The sequence below is a fragment of the Muntiacus reevesi genome, chromosome 17, assembly GCF_963930625.1.
Source record: "Muntiacus reevesi chromosome 17, mMunRee1.1, whole genome shotgun sequence".
In the NCBI taxonomy this organism is placed as follows: domain Eukaryota; kingdom Metazoa; phylum Chordata; class Mammalia; order Artiodactyla; family Cervidae; genus Muntiacus; species Muntiacus reevesi.
In genome coordinates this window covers 39,760,182-39,776,708 of record NC_089265.1, presented here as the reverse complement: position 1 = coordinate 39,776,708, position 16,527 = coordinate 39,760,182, and the positions used below count along the sequence as shown (strand labels likewise).

General features: G+C 41.1%; 1 protein-coding gene across 5 annotated transcripts in view; it reads left to right on the top strand.

Annotated features, from left to right (window-relative positions):
• The window catches only part of SMARCA2 (SWI/SNF related, matrix associated, actin dependent regulator of chromatin, subfamily a, member 2), a 175,759-nt gene that overhangs the window by 95,916 nt on the left and 63,316 nt on the right, over positions 1-16,527 (top strand). For all 5 annotated transcript variants that reach the window (XM_065908450.1, XM_065908451.1, XM_065908452.1 and 2 more), the window contains exons 24-27: positions 806-969; positions 6,600-6,827; positions 10,618-10,695; positions 15,671-15,889. In XM_065908450.1, the coding sequence (XP_065764522.1) occupies positions 806-969; positions 6,600-6,827; positions 10,618-10,695; positions 15,671-15,889 (689 nt within the window). The remainder of the gene's footprint in view (positions 1-805; positions 970-6,599; positions 6,828-10,617; positions 10,696-15,670; positions 15,890-16,527) is intronic.

Sequence of the window (16,527 nt, the reverse complement as noted above, 5' to 3'; positions counted from 1 at the left end):
ACTGTATTCTGGGGTTTCATACTTTCTGCTTATTCACTATTTTGGAGTCTCACCAGACATCATGGGGCAATCCATTGCCGAGTGTATTACCTGCAGCTTTGTTTGTATTTAGTTTATATCCTTTGAACTGAACAGTTCAGAATGTCAGCATGAGAACTGACCCAGAGATTCCTTTTTTTAAAAAATTATTTTGGTTTCAAGTCTTGCTAACGAGTATAAAAATATTCCATTCACATTTTATGTTTTTACTAGCCAGATCATGCTTAGTAGCCATCTGAATGGCAAAATACAGTAGAAATCAATTTCCTTTTGTTTCCATTCTCTTGAGCATAAACAAGTCCCCACTCTAAAGTCGACTAGCAAAGTAGCTTTAAGCCATTATAATAATCCTTTTAGGCATGTGTGTGTGTGTATTTTTTAAGTTATTTGGTGTTTTCAAGCATGAAAATAAAACCAAAAAATGTTTTCACCAAGTTTTAGGTTAGCGTGAGAATGTTACAAGATTTGTAAGTTTCACAGATTCCCTATCAGAATATTTAAACTCTTTTCAACATTTTGGAACAATGAGGAGTAGATAAAGCATTCCTTCTTGATTAGAGAAAAGTCTCTTACTATCTCTCTTTTTCTTTTTCCTAATTGCAAGATGTTCAATTTTCCTTTCAAAAGTGCAAAAACCTTAGGGGTTTCCTCACCAATACTAAGAGGAGTCTGAGTCTATTTCTCAAGGAAGCAGGCCCTTTTGTCTATCTCTGTGCCATTTTCAGACAGGAGTTAATTGCCAAATTTATTTTTCTCATCCCCTCAGGCACCACCAAGTCTGAAGATCGTGCTGCTTTGCTAAAGAAATTCAATGAACCTGGGTCCCAGTATTTCATTTTCTTGCTGAGTACAAGAGCTGGAGGCCTGGGCTTGAATCTCCAGGCCGCTGATACTGTGGTCATCTTCGACAGCGACTGGAATCCTCATCAGGTATGCATCTCTCTGCCTTTGGTGCCCTAGTCTCCCTCCTGGAGAAGACTGGAGAGGCTATCGGTTCCCTCATGTGCATTTATGGGGCAGAGCACATTCCTAAATAAGTGGACCATGTCTCCAAAGGGAAAACAGTCCAGTACATTCTTATGGTCTGCTTTCTTATATCCCTTGAAACATAGATATGAGATGTCTTACACATGCCTTTGGTGTGTCTTTGAAGAGTTCAGGTTGCAGGACAAAAACTCAAGTTTCCACTTCATTTTAAGCCCCTCCATCCCCCATCTCCTGGGATTGCCACTGAGCAAAGTATATTTGAAAATGAAAGTGTTAGTTGCTCAGTTGTGTCCAACTCTTTGTGACCCCATGGACTGTAACCCACCAGGCTCCTCTGTCCTTGGAATTCTCCATGCAAGAATACTCGAGTGGGTAGCCATTCCCTTCTCCAGGGAGTCTTCCTGACCCAGGGATCGAACCTGGGTCTGCAATGGCAGGTGGATTCTTTACTGTCTGAGCCACCTGGTAAAAATGAGTCCTAGAAAGCTGTAAATAATGTCCCCAAGGTCAAATAATTTGTATATTTGTTTTTATTCTGTGTGTTTTATTTAAAAATCATCATCAAAAATATTCTATTCTGTACACCTAAAACATTTAAAATCAACTCTACTTCAATTTTTTAAAATGCATAGAAATATTCTATGAGCAACTACTAAAAAAACAAATAGAATAGATCCCTTGTGGCAGTTGCGTCTGGGAGGTAGGCAGTATACCTGCCTATAAAATACTCAGTAGAGCAATATTCAGACTTCCCAGGTGGTGCTAGTGGTAAAGAACCTGCCTGTCAGTGCAGGAGACCTAAGACACGCAGGTTCGATCCCTGGGTCGGGAAAATTCCCTGGAGGAGGGCATGGTAACCTACTCAAGTATTCTTGCCTGGAGAAACCCATAGACAGAGGAGCCTGGTGGGCTACAGTCCATAGAGTTGCAAAGAGTTGGAAATGAATGAAGTGACTTCGCACACATGCAGAGTGATATTTTTGAGGATTAGATTCATATTGGAACAAATGTGGATTCACAGTAGTAAAGAGGAGAACTGCAGCTCTCACATAGGACGGTGAATTCTGCGTCAGCTTAACCTGGACTCCTTCCTGTGCAGGTCTCATGGACTACAAATAAGCAGAATCATACCATCTCACCAGGTTGTTGTGAAGGGTGGATGGAAAAGGCTTACAGAAGTTGTTTTTGTCAGGAGGTGGAGTTCAGATGCATTAGAATTACGAGGGAGCTTTTTAAAAACAGCCATGTCTGCTTGTCATCCCCTGCACCTCACCCTTGATTTTATAGGGTCTTCCCACCTGTCTGGACTTCTCTATACACAAGCTTCTGGGAGATTCAGAGACAGACCCCCTCACACAGCTGGGGATCCCTGACTTCAAGAATCAAAGCAGTGATTCCAAACCTTTGGGTGGCCACCAGCCTTGACCACTGCATGTACCCACCAGCCATTCTTTCTAGGTGATGACATTAAAGTCAAGTTCCCTTGGAAATTTTCTGACCCTGAAAAGGGTTACAGGTGACCAGCACATAGTATAATAGTCTTCGGGGGATACTCTTATATACCTTGTATATTTTTATATCCCATATTTCTTTCCAAATCATAGGGAGAATTCTTATTCCCAGGAGAAACCCGCAGTTTTCCTCTCGCTGTGGTGATTCAGTGTCTGTTCCACAAACATTTATTGAAGGACTGTTACGCCATGGGCACTGAGCTAGGCTCAGTATCTAGGGAAGGATGTGCGATTCCCCTCCTCCCAGGATGCTTAGTCTGCCTGGATGTTTACATCACCCTCGTCGCTGCTGCCTAAATCTTCAGTGAGATACAGTAACCTGGGTATAGGTGGATGGAGAGTTCCCTAGATTTTATCTTCCAGGATAAACACTTCTGTGGCATCTCAGCTGTTCACCCTCATTGGCACAGTGTTTATGCTAAGAATCCAAGGAAATCTAGTTTCCAGAAATGCTAGTATACCATGAGAAAGGATGCTGGGACATCCATGTGTTTCTGTCTCTGTCACACACACACTCACATACACACACTTTTATGAACAGTAGCTAAAAATGGAACCCCAGAATAAAAGTAAGTTACATGCATACCTAACAGTTCACAGTGCATGTGAACTGAAACTTGGGCAACAAAACACAGACCCTCTCCATTTCCTCTGGTCTAATTTATCCCAAATTCCTCACTCTGGGCCATATGTTTCTGCAGATATTTCTATATCTGCCATAGGTAGATTCACTTCCACCTGATGTGGTTAACTAGACTGACTAGACTTTTTTTTCCATGCCTGTCATTTAAACATGGCCATTAATTTGGGCAGACTTTTATTTTTTTAATTTTCAGAAATCAGTGATCTTAGAGTGATACAGATGAACACTAATTTTTCATTTAAAAGGTAGAAAAACTAACTTTTACTAAACAACAACTCTCTCAGATACTATGAGGCACTTTGCATACCTCATTTTAGGTAATCCTTGGAGCATTTTATATGTAAAGAAACCCAGGAAGCACAGCCAGGATTCACACCCATGTCTGTCTAAGTTAGGGTTTAAATCCTGGCTTTGGGCTCTTTCAGCCTTGTACACTTGAATAAATGTTACCTCCCCCTCCAAATAAAAGTTGTAGAGTTCTTTTTCCATCTTGACTTCAGCATGTATTGAAGCCTGTAATTATTCTTTATTGTATTGAATCAAAATTAAGGCACATTGGTGAAAGGGGGTTTATTTGACATAGGTTGAAGATTCTGGCCTTAAAGTTGCTAATTGGAGGACATTGCTGAAGTCAAAGATAGAATATATGAATGTGAAATTATCACTAAAACCTTTTGGGTTCACCAGGACTCTCATTTTCCAAACTTCTATGAGAAACACGGGTATTTACTTTATTTTATTCACATTAACCTGTGGAGCAGGAGCTGTGTTGTCATTACAGAGAAGTCAACAGCACAGTTACTTTGGAGGTCCTTTCTTCAGGCTGTGTTCTTGTCTTCAGATATCATCACACCTAAATCAGTGTGATGGGGTTCCAGATCTCTAAGACCTCAGAAATGGTAAACAATCCATTCAGTGATTGCAATACTTATCTCTTTGTCATAATATTGATATTCCCCCCCATTTTTGAAATAGAGGCCCACAGGCTTAGCTTGCATAAACTTCTTCAGCCTAGAAATAGTCATTTTTGCTATTTTGCAAACAGATCATGTTAAACATACCAAAACCCACCACCACCAACCACCAACAACAACCAAAACCTAATGGCAACAAGCTCCCAAGGGTTCAAGAACTTGTTCCCCTGTTTGTAGATGGCCCATGCTCTCCACTTCCTCACCTGTGTCATAATCTGCTGCCAGCTGGACCTCAGTATTTTATGTTTGATCAGCATCTTCTAGGACAGGCTCAAACTATAACCCAGGGGTAAGTCTGGCCGGCCATCTGAGTCTAGACCACAATACAAGCAAAGAATTATTCTCACATTTTTACATATAAAATGTGCAATTGAAAAAGAAAAATGAATATCAGCCTTCAGTAGGAACAGTTGCTCAATGTTTGTTCTTGACCCAGGGATCCTGGAATATTTACCACTGGGCCCATTCTGGAATCGGTATTTGACCCCTCTTCTAGGAAATAACCGAGGTGGATGGCACAGAACTTGCCAAATTGGCTGCTGCTCAGCCATCCTGGTGAAGATGTGTGGAGAGAGAGGACTGAACTCAGGGCTTGAAAATGAAGTGTAGTGACTGTATACCTTTGGCTTTTAATGATCTACCCCACTTCCTCCTCTTTGGAAAATAATCTAATTTGGATGAGTCCCAGCTGTCTTCATAGTTTAGCTCTCCCATTCAGATATCTTCTGAGAAAACACTTTTGCCCAATTAGTCATTTAATTGTAAAGGCCCAGCAAAGACAGGTCTCCTAGGCAGGCTTAGGCCCGTTGTGCCTTAGTGCCGCATGAGTGACCAGGAAGCTCATCTTGTCAAGATGATGGCCTTATAGTTATGGAGTATCAGCTCTGTGCAAAAATTTTTTTAAAGGTACCAGGGATGCAGGATACAGGGGACAGACCTTTGCCCTAAAAATGTACATGGGTTTAATGGAGGACACATGGAAACAACTGATTAACATTGCCCCAGAAGCCATTACCTGGACCGAAATAAAAGTGACATGCCAACAAGTTTTTATCATGTGGCCTTAAAATTAGGTAACTCTGCCTCATAGCTTTATGAAGGTTTTTATTGAAAGATTTCATTAAAACCTTATTTTTTTATTACAAGAGTAATATATATTCAAAGCAGAAAAAAAAATTGCCAAATGACACGACAGTAAAATGAAGAAAATGTAACAACACCTATAATCTTATCTAGAGATATAAATATTATTGACTTCTTAGTATTTGTCCTTTCTCCCTTTTCTTGGTATAGATAAATATATGCACATAGAGCATAACGTACATACTTATATATAATTTGCAGTTTTCACATATTATAGCTTTGTGTCATTAAGTTTTCTGCAGTATAATTTTAATGTACTATCTTGGCACATATGGTAGAAGACTGTAATTTATTTCACCAGTCTGTTACTGTTGAATGTTTACTTAATTCTGCTTTTTTAAAAAAAATTTATAAATAATATATAATGCTGAACGGTGCATCCTTATTGTAAATCTTTGTGCATATGCATGATTATTCCCTTAGGATGCGTTTTCAGAAGTGGAATTTCTGAGTTAAGGACCACAATCAACTTTAACACTTTCGATACACAGTGCCAAATTTCTGTCCCCCAAATGTTGACTTGTTTACCATTCTACTAGCGTTCCCTTTCATTCCTCCAAACTAAAGGTTGAGTCTTTGATGATTTGAATTAGATCCCAGAAAATTTGCTACATGGACAATCATTATATGAACAATGTGTGTATATATGTATAATGTATGTGTGTATAATTCAGCAGTATCTTATTAATCATCTTTAACACCTTCGTTTAACCCTGCAACCAGCTCCCCTGGTGGCTCAGATGGTAAAGAATCTGCCTACAATGAGGGAAACCTGGGTTCGATTCCTGGGTTGGGAAGATCCCCTGGAGAAGGGAATGGCAACCCACACCAGTATTCTTGCTAGGAGAATTCCATGGACAGAGGAGCCTGGAGGCCACAGTCCATTGGGTTGCAAAGAGTCAGACAGGGCTGAGCCACGAGCACTTTGACTTTCCCTGCAACTTAGGGTTAGTTGTAGTTAATATCCAAGTCATACTTGTGACATCAAGTTTATTTTTATTTTACTTTTTTAGTTAGGGACAAATCTGGTGAACCTAGGGACACATTAAAAACAAACAACAAAAAAACCATCTTGAGACCTGGATTTCAAAACCTGAGATGCATTTCAGTTGGCTTGGGTAATTTGAACTCAGGTTCCCTCAGCTAGTAATAAGGAAGGTAGCTTGTATATTTTACAAATGTAAGCAGAATCTTGCATTAGTAAAGGTGGATTAAGCAACGCTTCCCTAGTTCCCTCTTGGGTGGGCGCCGCAGCCGCTCACCCAGACGCACTGGCCCTCAAGCATGCGGTTCTCCCAACAGGATCTGCAGGCGCAGGACCGCGCCCACCGCATTGGCCAGCAAAACGAGGTCCGCGTGCTGAGGCTCTGCACCGTCAACAGCGTGGAGGAGAAGATCCTCGCCGCCGCCAAGTACAAGCTGAATGTGGACCAGAAGGTGATCCAGGCGGGCATGTTTGATCAGAAGTCTTCCAGCCATGAGCGGAGGGCCTTCCTGCAGGCCATCCTGGAGCACGAAGAGGAAAATGAGGTACGGCAGAAAGCCGAGTCTAGGAAGCCAGTGACCTTGAGTCTCGCCAGGGTTAAGAAGGACCACTTTGTTCTTTAAAGGATTCCCTGGGCTGGCATTAATTAAAATGAATAAGTTAGCCGCTGTCTTACCCCGATAAATTTCACAGAAAGCCTGTGAAGCTTATCCAGGCGAGTGTCTTAAAAGGCTTGGCTAGCGGCGCTTCCCTGGTTTCCACCAGAGAGGTGCAACCCGCACGCTCGATTGTACTGTGAGTGCTGTCCTCTGTAGGGAAGATGCAGAACTGCAGAAAGGCCTCTTGAAAGAAGCTGCTAGATGAGACTCGACAAAACGGAAGGGTTCCTCCTTGCCTTTTCTCTCTCCATCCTTCAGAGCCCTTTTTCTATCTTGCTTTTTGGTCAGGGATCACAGAAATTCAGTATATTTGTAGCAGAAGCCCTTGCAGCTGTCTTTAGCTCTTTGAGTCACTTCTACTGGAAAAAGAATGACCTTAACCTCCACTCCAAATTCTCCTGTTAAGCGCTGACCAAAGACTGAGAAAATTACTGACAAAAAGAAATCTCTTTTTATTTGCCAACATTGTTCCAAGAATGCATCGATTTTGTTTCTCGCAGGGAATCTTTGGGTAGCTTTGTTTTTTAAGATTGCTAGTCTTAGTCATTTGTTTCTAAATTTTCATTCCCAAATGGGTTTGAAAAAGTTAAGAGATATAGTACTTATGTAATCTAGAAGACTATACAAAATACCAGCAACAGCCCTTATCATAAGATTGACTTGGGATGGACAGATTTGGCTTGGTGTGCCCAGGTTTATAAATGGAAAAATGGACTTGTCTTACATATTCATGTGGAATACTATTTTCATTGCGTATATTAGATATATAGTTAACCTTTAAACAACACAGTTTGAACTGTGTGGGTCCACTTAGATGCAGATGTTTTTCCATACTAAATACTACAGCACTTCATGGGTCTGTAGTTGGTTGAATCTGGGGATGCAGAGGAATCATGGATCCGAAGGGCTCCCTGTAAAATATACATGGACTAACCACAGTTGTCCAAGGTCAACTGTAGTTTGATTTTGCCTTAAGTAGAATGTTTTTTAAATCTTCTATAAATTATAAGCCAGATTCTTTGAAAAATCTCATTTACTTTTTTGTTTCTGAAATAAGTTGAAATGTGAAGTAGTTCTTGATATTTAAAAGAATCCTGAAATGAATCTTTTTGCAAATTGAAGAGCACTTTTCTGTTATGCCTCTTTACTTGTCAGTCTTACATATTTGATTAGTTATCTGTTAGATTTCACTAAAATAATGAAAATGCATATGTACGTACATTCACACATATTTTTAAAATTTTGATCTTAAGTAATTTGCTACATGATTCTAGGAATTGAATGTTTGATACAAATTTGATTCTCAAAATTGAATATTTGATGCAGATTTAGAATCAGGTTGTCAGGTGATTTTTTTTGTTGTTTACACATTTGGAAATTTAAAAAATAGAATAATAGGCAGAGTTGATATTCAGCTAGGAGTCTCCATGACATTTTTGCTTGTTTTGTTTTATGTAGGCCTTGTGGAAATAACCCCGACCTGCGTTAGCTGGAATCTAGTGTTGCCTGTAGCTTTGCAACCTTCTGAGACCTCAGGGAGATGTTGACTTCTCCTAGTCCTCAGAGCCCTTGCAGGACATTTGGTCCTGTCCAATACATCTGTTAAGACATTTGATCTATAAGACATTTGGTCCACACCAAAAGCTCTTTGATATTTGTCCAGAACCACTTGGCAGGGACCAAATATGCTCATGGATGTTGTGGACAGGACCAAAGTTCAAGAACCTTTTGGCGTGGACCAGATGTCTTATGGACATTTTGGACAGGACCAAAGGTCTGCTCACTCTGAGGGCCACCAGGGGGAGCCTTCAGTGGGATCTGATGCCAGTTGCATCTAACTGAGCAGACTTGCTGGGGCTCCATACCCCTTCCAGGCTGTCTGTCTGTCGGACAGATGTTACCATTTTCTGGATAGCATGTGTCCTGATGTGAAGATGTTTGTGGACTCTGATCCTGAGTATCCGCAGCAGCGATCACCGTGGTTGATGGATCATGGAGCACTAGGGCGTAAGGAACCCAGGCAGATGTATTGTCCACTTGCCTGCCAGTTTGTTCTCTGTGAAGACCAGGCTTCTTGCCAGTTTACAAGAGCATCTTTTCATTTTGGTCTTGGGAGAAGTCCAACTTGACAGTATATAGGCTATGAGGGGATAACATGATCCTAGGAATAGAGTGGACAAAACCAGGCATCTTTTCACCAGAGGATATACTAACCCAATTCTTTGTGTCTTGAAGTCTCAGCCCACTCCAACTAGTCTACTTCTTTGTCAGATGAAATATAATAATGTGTTTAGACAAATTGCCTTCCATCAAGAGATGAACTAGCATAGGTTTTTCACAAGTAATTTTATCTTGAGTCATCAGTTTTTATGTTACTGACTTGCATTCATTTCTGACACAGTGCACCAGACATTATCTTGGGAATAGACAGAGGCATCTCCTTTAGGCTGCTAGGACACCCATACTCTTTCTAGAACAAGTTGCCCTATTTTGAATGTATCAATATGACTTGGGAAACTGGATGTTTGAAGTTCTAGGTTTCCCTTTCTTCTCTCTGCTAACACTGAAATTCCCCATTTGATTTTTAACAAGTTCACTCAGCATATGATAAAAAGCATTTTGGACTATAAGTTTTGTAGTATGTACCCAACTTCTGGAATCTTTTAAGTGTGAAAATTATAGAATAACATTTCTAAAAAATTTGAGAACTGTTAGTTTCTGAGGAATTTTCAGATATGTAATGTTCCTTGGTCTAACACATTATAAAATGAAAATGTGAGGCCTTGGCTAATTGCTTTCTCTGCCTCACTTAAATTATTTTAAATTAAGTTATATTAAATTATTTTTATTAAGAAGAGTTTTGTGGGACATTTGTTATTGATACCTTTTGAGTTGTCACAGTTGCAGCTGTAACAGTAGCATAATAGTGCCCACTGAGATACACTGATTAAACATATTTTAAAGGCAGTGTGTTTGACACATATGTCCATGTGATTTTTGTGGTCTTGCTTTGTGTCTTATCACTAAGTTTCACATACTCATATTCTTCATAAAGCTTTGAAGATAAGCATTTATATTGGGCATAAGGTTAATGGAATTAAAGGAATTAATGCTAAACCCATTCTCATGGGGATTTCCTTATTTAAATCCTACATCTACTCTATGGAGTAAATGTCATGCCCATTTTACAGATGAGGTCACTGAGGTAGGGAGACAGTACATAACCTGTTTTAAAAGTAAGGAAATCAAGAGACTTCCCTGGTGGGCCAGTGGTTAAAACTCCATGCTCCAAATGCAGGGAGCATGGGTGTGATCCTTGGTCAGGGAACTAAGATCCCACATCCTGCATTGTATGGCAAAAAAAAAATTTTAATTAAGGGAATCAAGATACATCCCCTCCCACCCTCAGAAGAACTGGTATTTCTTAGAGTGTACTATTTTTCCTGCCCAAACTGTTTTTGCTCTGGAAAGATGCTTTGAATTGCTTGCAAAATACTTATGGCAAGTGCTATACTCAGTGACCCTTCTGTTTTCTTTCTGGCTTGAAATGGGGTCCCATTGGTCTGGAGAACCACCTCTGGAGAGTCACCTTAGTCACTGGTACCTCACCCCAGTGGTCCAGCCTCTCTCCTGAAACCTGTTAACTCATTCTGTTCTGTTCTGTTCTTAATCCCAGGAAGAAGATGAAGTGCCCGACGATGAGACTCTGAACCAAATGATTGCTCGACGAGAGGAGGAATTTGATCTTTTTATGGTAATGTTACAGAAAAGCATGGAAACAAATGCCTCATTCCCTCCCCCGCCCCTTTTCTGTTAAACACACGATGTCTGGGGCCTGTGTGCCCTGGCCAAATTTCATTTGTAAAGCCTGAGCCTTTTCCTTCAGTTCTGAGGCTGCAAACTAGCTGGATTTAGCCTGCAGACATATTTTGTTTGGCCCATGCTGTGTTTTTTAAAAATTTCAAGTCTTGCCAACACGAAAAGAATCCTGATTTTTGGCTTCTCTTGAAAAATGAGCATGGGCCGTAAGACCAGGCCCACATCTGATGGAAGCGTTTGGCTAGGGCTGAGTAGCAGCTGAACCCTCAGGACAGGCCATGTGGTCCCCAGCTTAGCACAGACACACCCCTGATTCCAGCTCATTTCTAATGCCGGAAGGCATCTTTCAGGGAACCTGCCCTGCTCCTCCAGGCAGAGTTCACAGCTATTCCCTAGCTGTCTCCTTAGGGCTCCAAACAAATATGTTCCCTGGAGGGGGCCGGGGGGACGGTAGGAGGACAGCAACTGAAGACCTCCTCCCTTTTCTTATTGTTGAAGAGAGCCTCCCTAAGTGACCTTCTAGGTATGCATCAAGGTGTGCGTGCTAAATTGTTTCAGTCGTGTCCGACTCTTTGCGACCCTGTGGAGTAGCCCACCAGGCTTCTCTGTCCATGGATTCTCCAGGCAAGAATACTGGAATGGGTTGCCATGCCCTCCTCCAGGGGATCTTCCTGACCCCAGGATCAAACCCATGTCTCTTATCTCCTTCATTGGCAGGCAGGTTCTTTACCAGTAGCACCACCTGGGAAGCAGCCTTCTAGGTCTGCATCAAGGTATAGCCTCCCCTTAAAGATCTAAATTGGTTGCCTTTCACTGGTATAACAAAGAACCTTGACATATGAAAATTTAATGTCCCTGATGTTTCAACATTGACTTTCCAGGATACATAATCATCTGTAATCTTGCCAAAACCTGAATTTGATGTATGTCTCTGGCCTGCCACAAGGTCAGTACGGAAGGGAGCAAGTCTCTTGGCTAGTGAGTGAGGCCCTCAGAAGTCATATTCGATTGTGTTCTTAAGGCATTAACTATAGCTATCTTATTTACCTCTGTATCCCCAGCACTCAGGCCAGTTACTGGCACATAATAGATGCTTAATAAATACTTGCAAACTTTCAGGTCTCATGAGGATGTCAGCATAGGTCAGGATCTAAAAAGTTGCAAGGCTCTGCTCAGTGTGTTTAATCTTTTGATCTTTCTAACATTTAGCTTGTTTGTGGAGTAAGTGAATAAATGCTGCAGAACCCCCAATCAGAGCTCCCAAATTTGAAGCCCCCAGGTCTCAGACAGATGACTTGTGTGGGGGAAGCAAGTGGACAGGGGTGAGTGGATGGTGGTGAAGGGTGAACAAAGGAAGTCGCTTTGTCTCAGGAAGACAGAGCTGAAAGTCCTATGTAGTCAGAAATTTCCAGCTTTTCAAGAGGAACTGAAAAGTGAGGTTTTTGTATTCACTCTCTGGATTTCAAGATGTTTGCAACTAAATTTGATTTTTTTTATTATAATTTAACACTTCAAGCCAAGTAAAATATGACCCTGGGCCAAATATGACCCACAGGGTTTGCAATTTCCACCCCTTCAGCCTAGACAGTCTGAGAAGGGAGTCACAGCTGTGTGAAAGCTTACGTTATTTTTGTGACTTTTGTCTTCGGAACAATGACTGTGCTCACACACAATGATTCAAGATAAAGGACAGTTAATTCTTTCTCAGGAAACTTGTAGGTAGCCACAGGACTAGCTCCTACCCTGGCATGCTCACTCTTCCCCTGCCCTTTAAAGTGAATGATCCTACCCATAGTAAGGCCATTTTGAAGAAAAATGACAGAAAGAAGCCTTTACCAGCATGGTCAACACAGGGTATTCATAAGACCTAAATTTCTTAACTCAGACTGCCGATCACCACCTTTATAGATTATTCTCTGTTTGGGGAGATTAGAGATACACATAGGAAATGGCCTAATCTTTCCTCTCCTTGAGGAGCTTATTAAAATGTACACCGAGGCAAGCGGCCCTCAGCTTCCTTGGCTGATCACTGATTGGCAATAATTCAGCACCGCTATAGCCTCAGACACTCTTGAGGCCCTTGGAAAGGATAAGCTACCTGCCATTATTCAAATCAGATTAGGCCCAGAGATGGAGGTTTCCATCAGCAGCTGGGAAATAAGGAAAAAGGAGTATTTCTCTTTTCTGCCTTTCTGGCTGGGTATTTGTAGAAATTGAAAGCCTCGGAAAAAAGAAAAAAAATTGGATGTCTGGCCAAGGCACAGCCTTCTTTTAACTGCGAACAGGTGATGCTGGCTATGGAAGGCTTTTCAGTAGGCATTTTCATTTTGTGAACATTGTGCTGGTTTCTTAAAGGTTGGCTTCTCATTTTTGGATAATACAGATTTTTGGTTTGCTTTGCTTTGGTTTGGTTTGCCTTGTGTTGGTTTTTTAAAGTCTTTTAATCAGCATGCTGCCTTTGGCCAATTCACTATTCATTAGCACCTCCACCAGGGGGCAGGAAATCAAATTGAATCCTTGCCAGTTCAGATAAAAAACTAGTGAGAAACAAGAATGGAATGTGAGCTAGATTTGGAATTCAAATATTTAAACTCTTAATCCACTTTTATTTTTTTTTAAAGTTAGCTCTGCCAGGCTCCTCTGTCCGTGGGGATTCTCCAGGCAAGAATACTGGAGTGGGTTGCTATGCCCTCCTCCAGGGGATCTTCCCAACTCAGGGATCAAACCCAAGTCTCCTTCATTGCAGGCAGCTTCTTTACTGTCTGAGCCACCAAGGAAGCCCATATAAAAGTAATACAGACATATTATTTGATCTAGGCACTGTAGTTAAATAACACACATGCAGATAATCTCTTTAAAATAAAACCTTTCTTTTGAACATTTTTTCTTGTTTTGACTTCAAAAAGTTATCTCTTATACTGATTGATTACCTATGAATTTTACCTAAAAGAGATTTTTGACAGGCCAAGATTCGTGTCTGAAACGTTGTGCTAACATACTAACATTTTAAAAGCTTAAAAAAGCTTTTAAGCTGCTCTGTTCCCTACAGAGGCATTATTGTTTCCCCTTAAAAACAATCATACACATTAGCATAAGGTTCTTGGGTGTTAGGACAAACATATTCATGCAATAGCTAAATGATAAATTAATCTTACTTGAATATGAACTTCAGATTTTGTACTTGTCTTCTGTAAGTAGAAATCTTTGGGAAGAGTTACAGTCATAAGAACTTTAATTGTATTAAAAATTGCATCAAAAATTTTTTTTGCATTCTTCCTAAAAGAAAAAAAAGTAGTGCAATTTATTTTCTTTTATATTAGAAGACAATTATTTTCTCATTTGTGGATTAATGCATGGCATAAGTCATTTTACAAGTCTTGGTATGGGAAATGCTCATCATATAACCAAAAATTGAAGTGGTGATATTTTGCCATCTCTGTACACTGCCTTAACAAAAAATGATTTTTCTTGAATACTATCTAATAACTATTAGGATATTACCTTGAGAGTCCCCTGTTTAGATTGCACTGTTAACTAAGCATCCTCTGTGTGCTGATTCCAAAGGTTTGTTGGATCCCATTTCTGATACCAGAGCATTAGGAGGCAGGATTAAGAGCAACCTCTTCAGCTAACTATAGCATATGACAGAACAGGACGGCCACATTTATCTACCAATGGGACTCCGCCATGCTCCAAGCCCAGCCCATCTTGGGAATATAATGATTTCCAAAAATCTTGAAGCATAGTTTAAGGAACTTTGAACTTTAAATAGATTCTAGAGATCCAGTTTGGACTTGAATAGAAATTTCTTTTACATCCTGTTACCAGTTTTAGCACTTAAGAAAAAAATTAATATTGAATTCTCATTTCAGTACAGTAGAATTGAAGGAAGAGGGAAAAGGTAAATCATTTAATGGTTAATGGTCTGTTTGCTTGTAGAAATGGTCTTGCCGGTGATAGACACATATAACTAATGTATACAGCAATTCAGTGGAGGTTTTACTTTTTTTTAACCATCACATTGTTTAGTTATAGGTTAAAAGCAAATACATGGCACTTAATTTATTCACTAGTGCACTGGATTTTTAAAAAGGAAAAAAGGACATGGGGATATAGGCATTTTGAAGGCTGTTGAAAGGAAGCCATTTCCCTTATATCAGTTGAGATGAGATTCCGTTTGACGTCTGTCACTCTGGCATAATATTTTCATAAGAGCGAAGCTTTTTGAAACCTGAAGAACTGAGGGACATTCCTCTCCCAGAGCCCAGGGTACACTGAAAATTGAATACATTCATGACTGACTGACTAATAAACCGGTTATGTGCTCACGTGTCCAAGTCCAACTGAGGCTGGCTATTTTATAGTGACACTTGATGACCAACTCTTCCTGGTTGTCTGATTGAAAGCATGAGCCCCACTGAGGTACAGGACATTTTCTTAATGAACTTTCTCTTTTATATGCCTGAAGAATACTTTTACACCAGCGCAGCAATGACTTGTATCACCAGGGCTCACATTTTTAACTCATTTTTTTAAAAATTGAAATATAGTTGACTTATAATGTTATATAAATTTCTGCTGTTATATTTTTAAAATACACCCCCAATTTGAATTTTCTCACTGCTACTTAACGGGGAGCTTTTGCACCCACATAAACTAAGAAAAGGAATTTTTTTAAGAGTATTTTTTTAATTACTTAAATAAATTTCAAAGATGGGTACCAGGGACGGGAAGAGATTTTGGCCCTTAGGGATGAGCTAGAACAAGTCAGAACACAGAGACTCCGTGGGAGATGCCGAAGGGACCCTGCAGCCATAGGCGGTGACTTGCAAAGAGACTTAACCTGTTGCTAAGTCTACACCGTACAGAATCCCCTTGCCCTTTGGTGAGACTTCTGTTCATCCCTCCAGCGCATGGACATGGACCGGCGGAGAGAGGATGCCCGGAACCCGAAACGCAAGCCCCGCCTGATGGAGGAAGACGAGCTGCCCTCGTGGATTATTAAAGATGACGCCGAGGTGGAACGGCTGACGTGTGAAGAGGAGGAGGAGAAGATCTTCGGGAGGGGGTCCCGCCAGCGTCGGGACGTGGACTACAGCGATGCCCTCACGGAGAAGCAGTGGCTGAGGGTAGGTGTGGCTTTCTCGACTTCCTGCTCTGCGGGGTGTTGTTGGCTCGCTGAAATCAGAGGCCTGTGGCTGGACCCCTTTGAGGGGGACTGGTTGCCCCTACGAGGGGAAGGGGCTCTTGAACACCAACAAGTCATTTCGCTCTTGCCGCGGAGTCATTCTGCATTTCATTGGAAGATAAGGAGTTGTTTTGCGAGAGCAGAGTTGGTCACTGGAAACATAGGATGATGAGAGCTATGAGACCCGCTAATGTTTTATGAGTCATGATTGCCTGGTCATGCCTCACTTGGAGTTAGAATCCAAATGTGGAAGGGGGCTTTAGAAGACTTTTTCGTTGTTCCCCCTCATTTCATGTTCTTTAATTGGAGTTTCACTTTTGCGAGTCTTGCAGAGAGAGTTCAGGACAGCAGTCTGTCTCTTCTGACTACATTTCTGTTTCCTAGACCCACCTAACATTAGCACTGGAAGGTGCCTTTGTACTCCCTTGGTTTTGCTGAGGTCCAGAGAGGTTAGGTGACTCTGCAAGGTCACACAGCTGGCTGGAAACCACAGAGTCAGTGAGTGCTGATGCATTTGGGGGCTTGATGTTGGCTTGATCTGATCCGTCCCTTGCAGATGCAGCCTGGGGCCTGGGACTC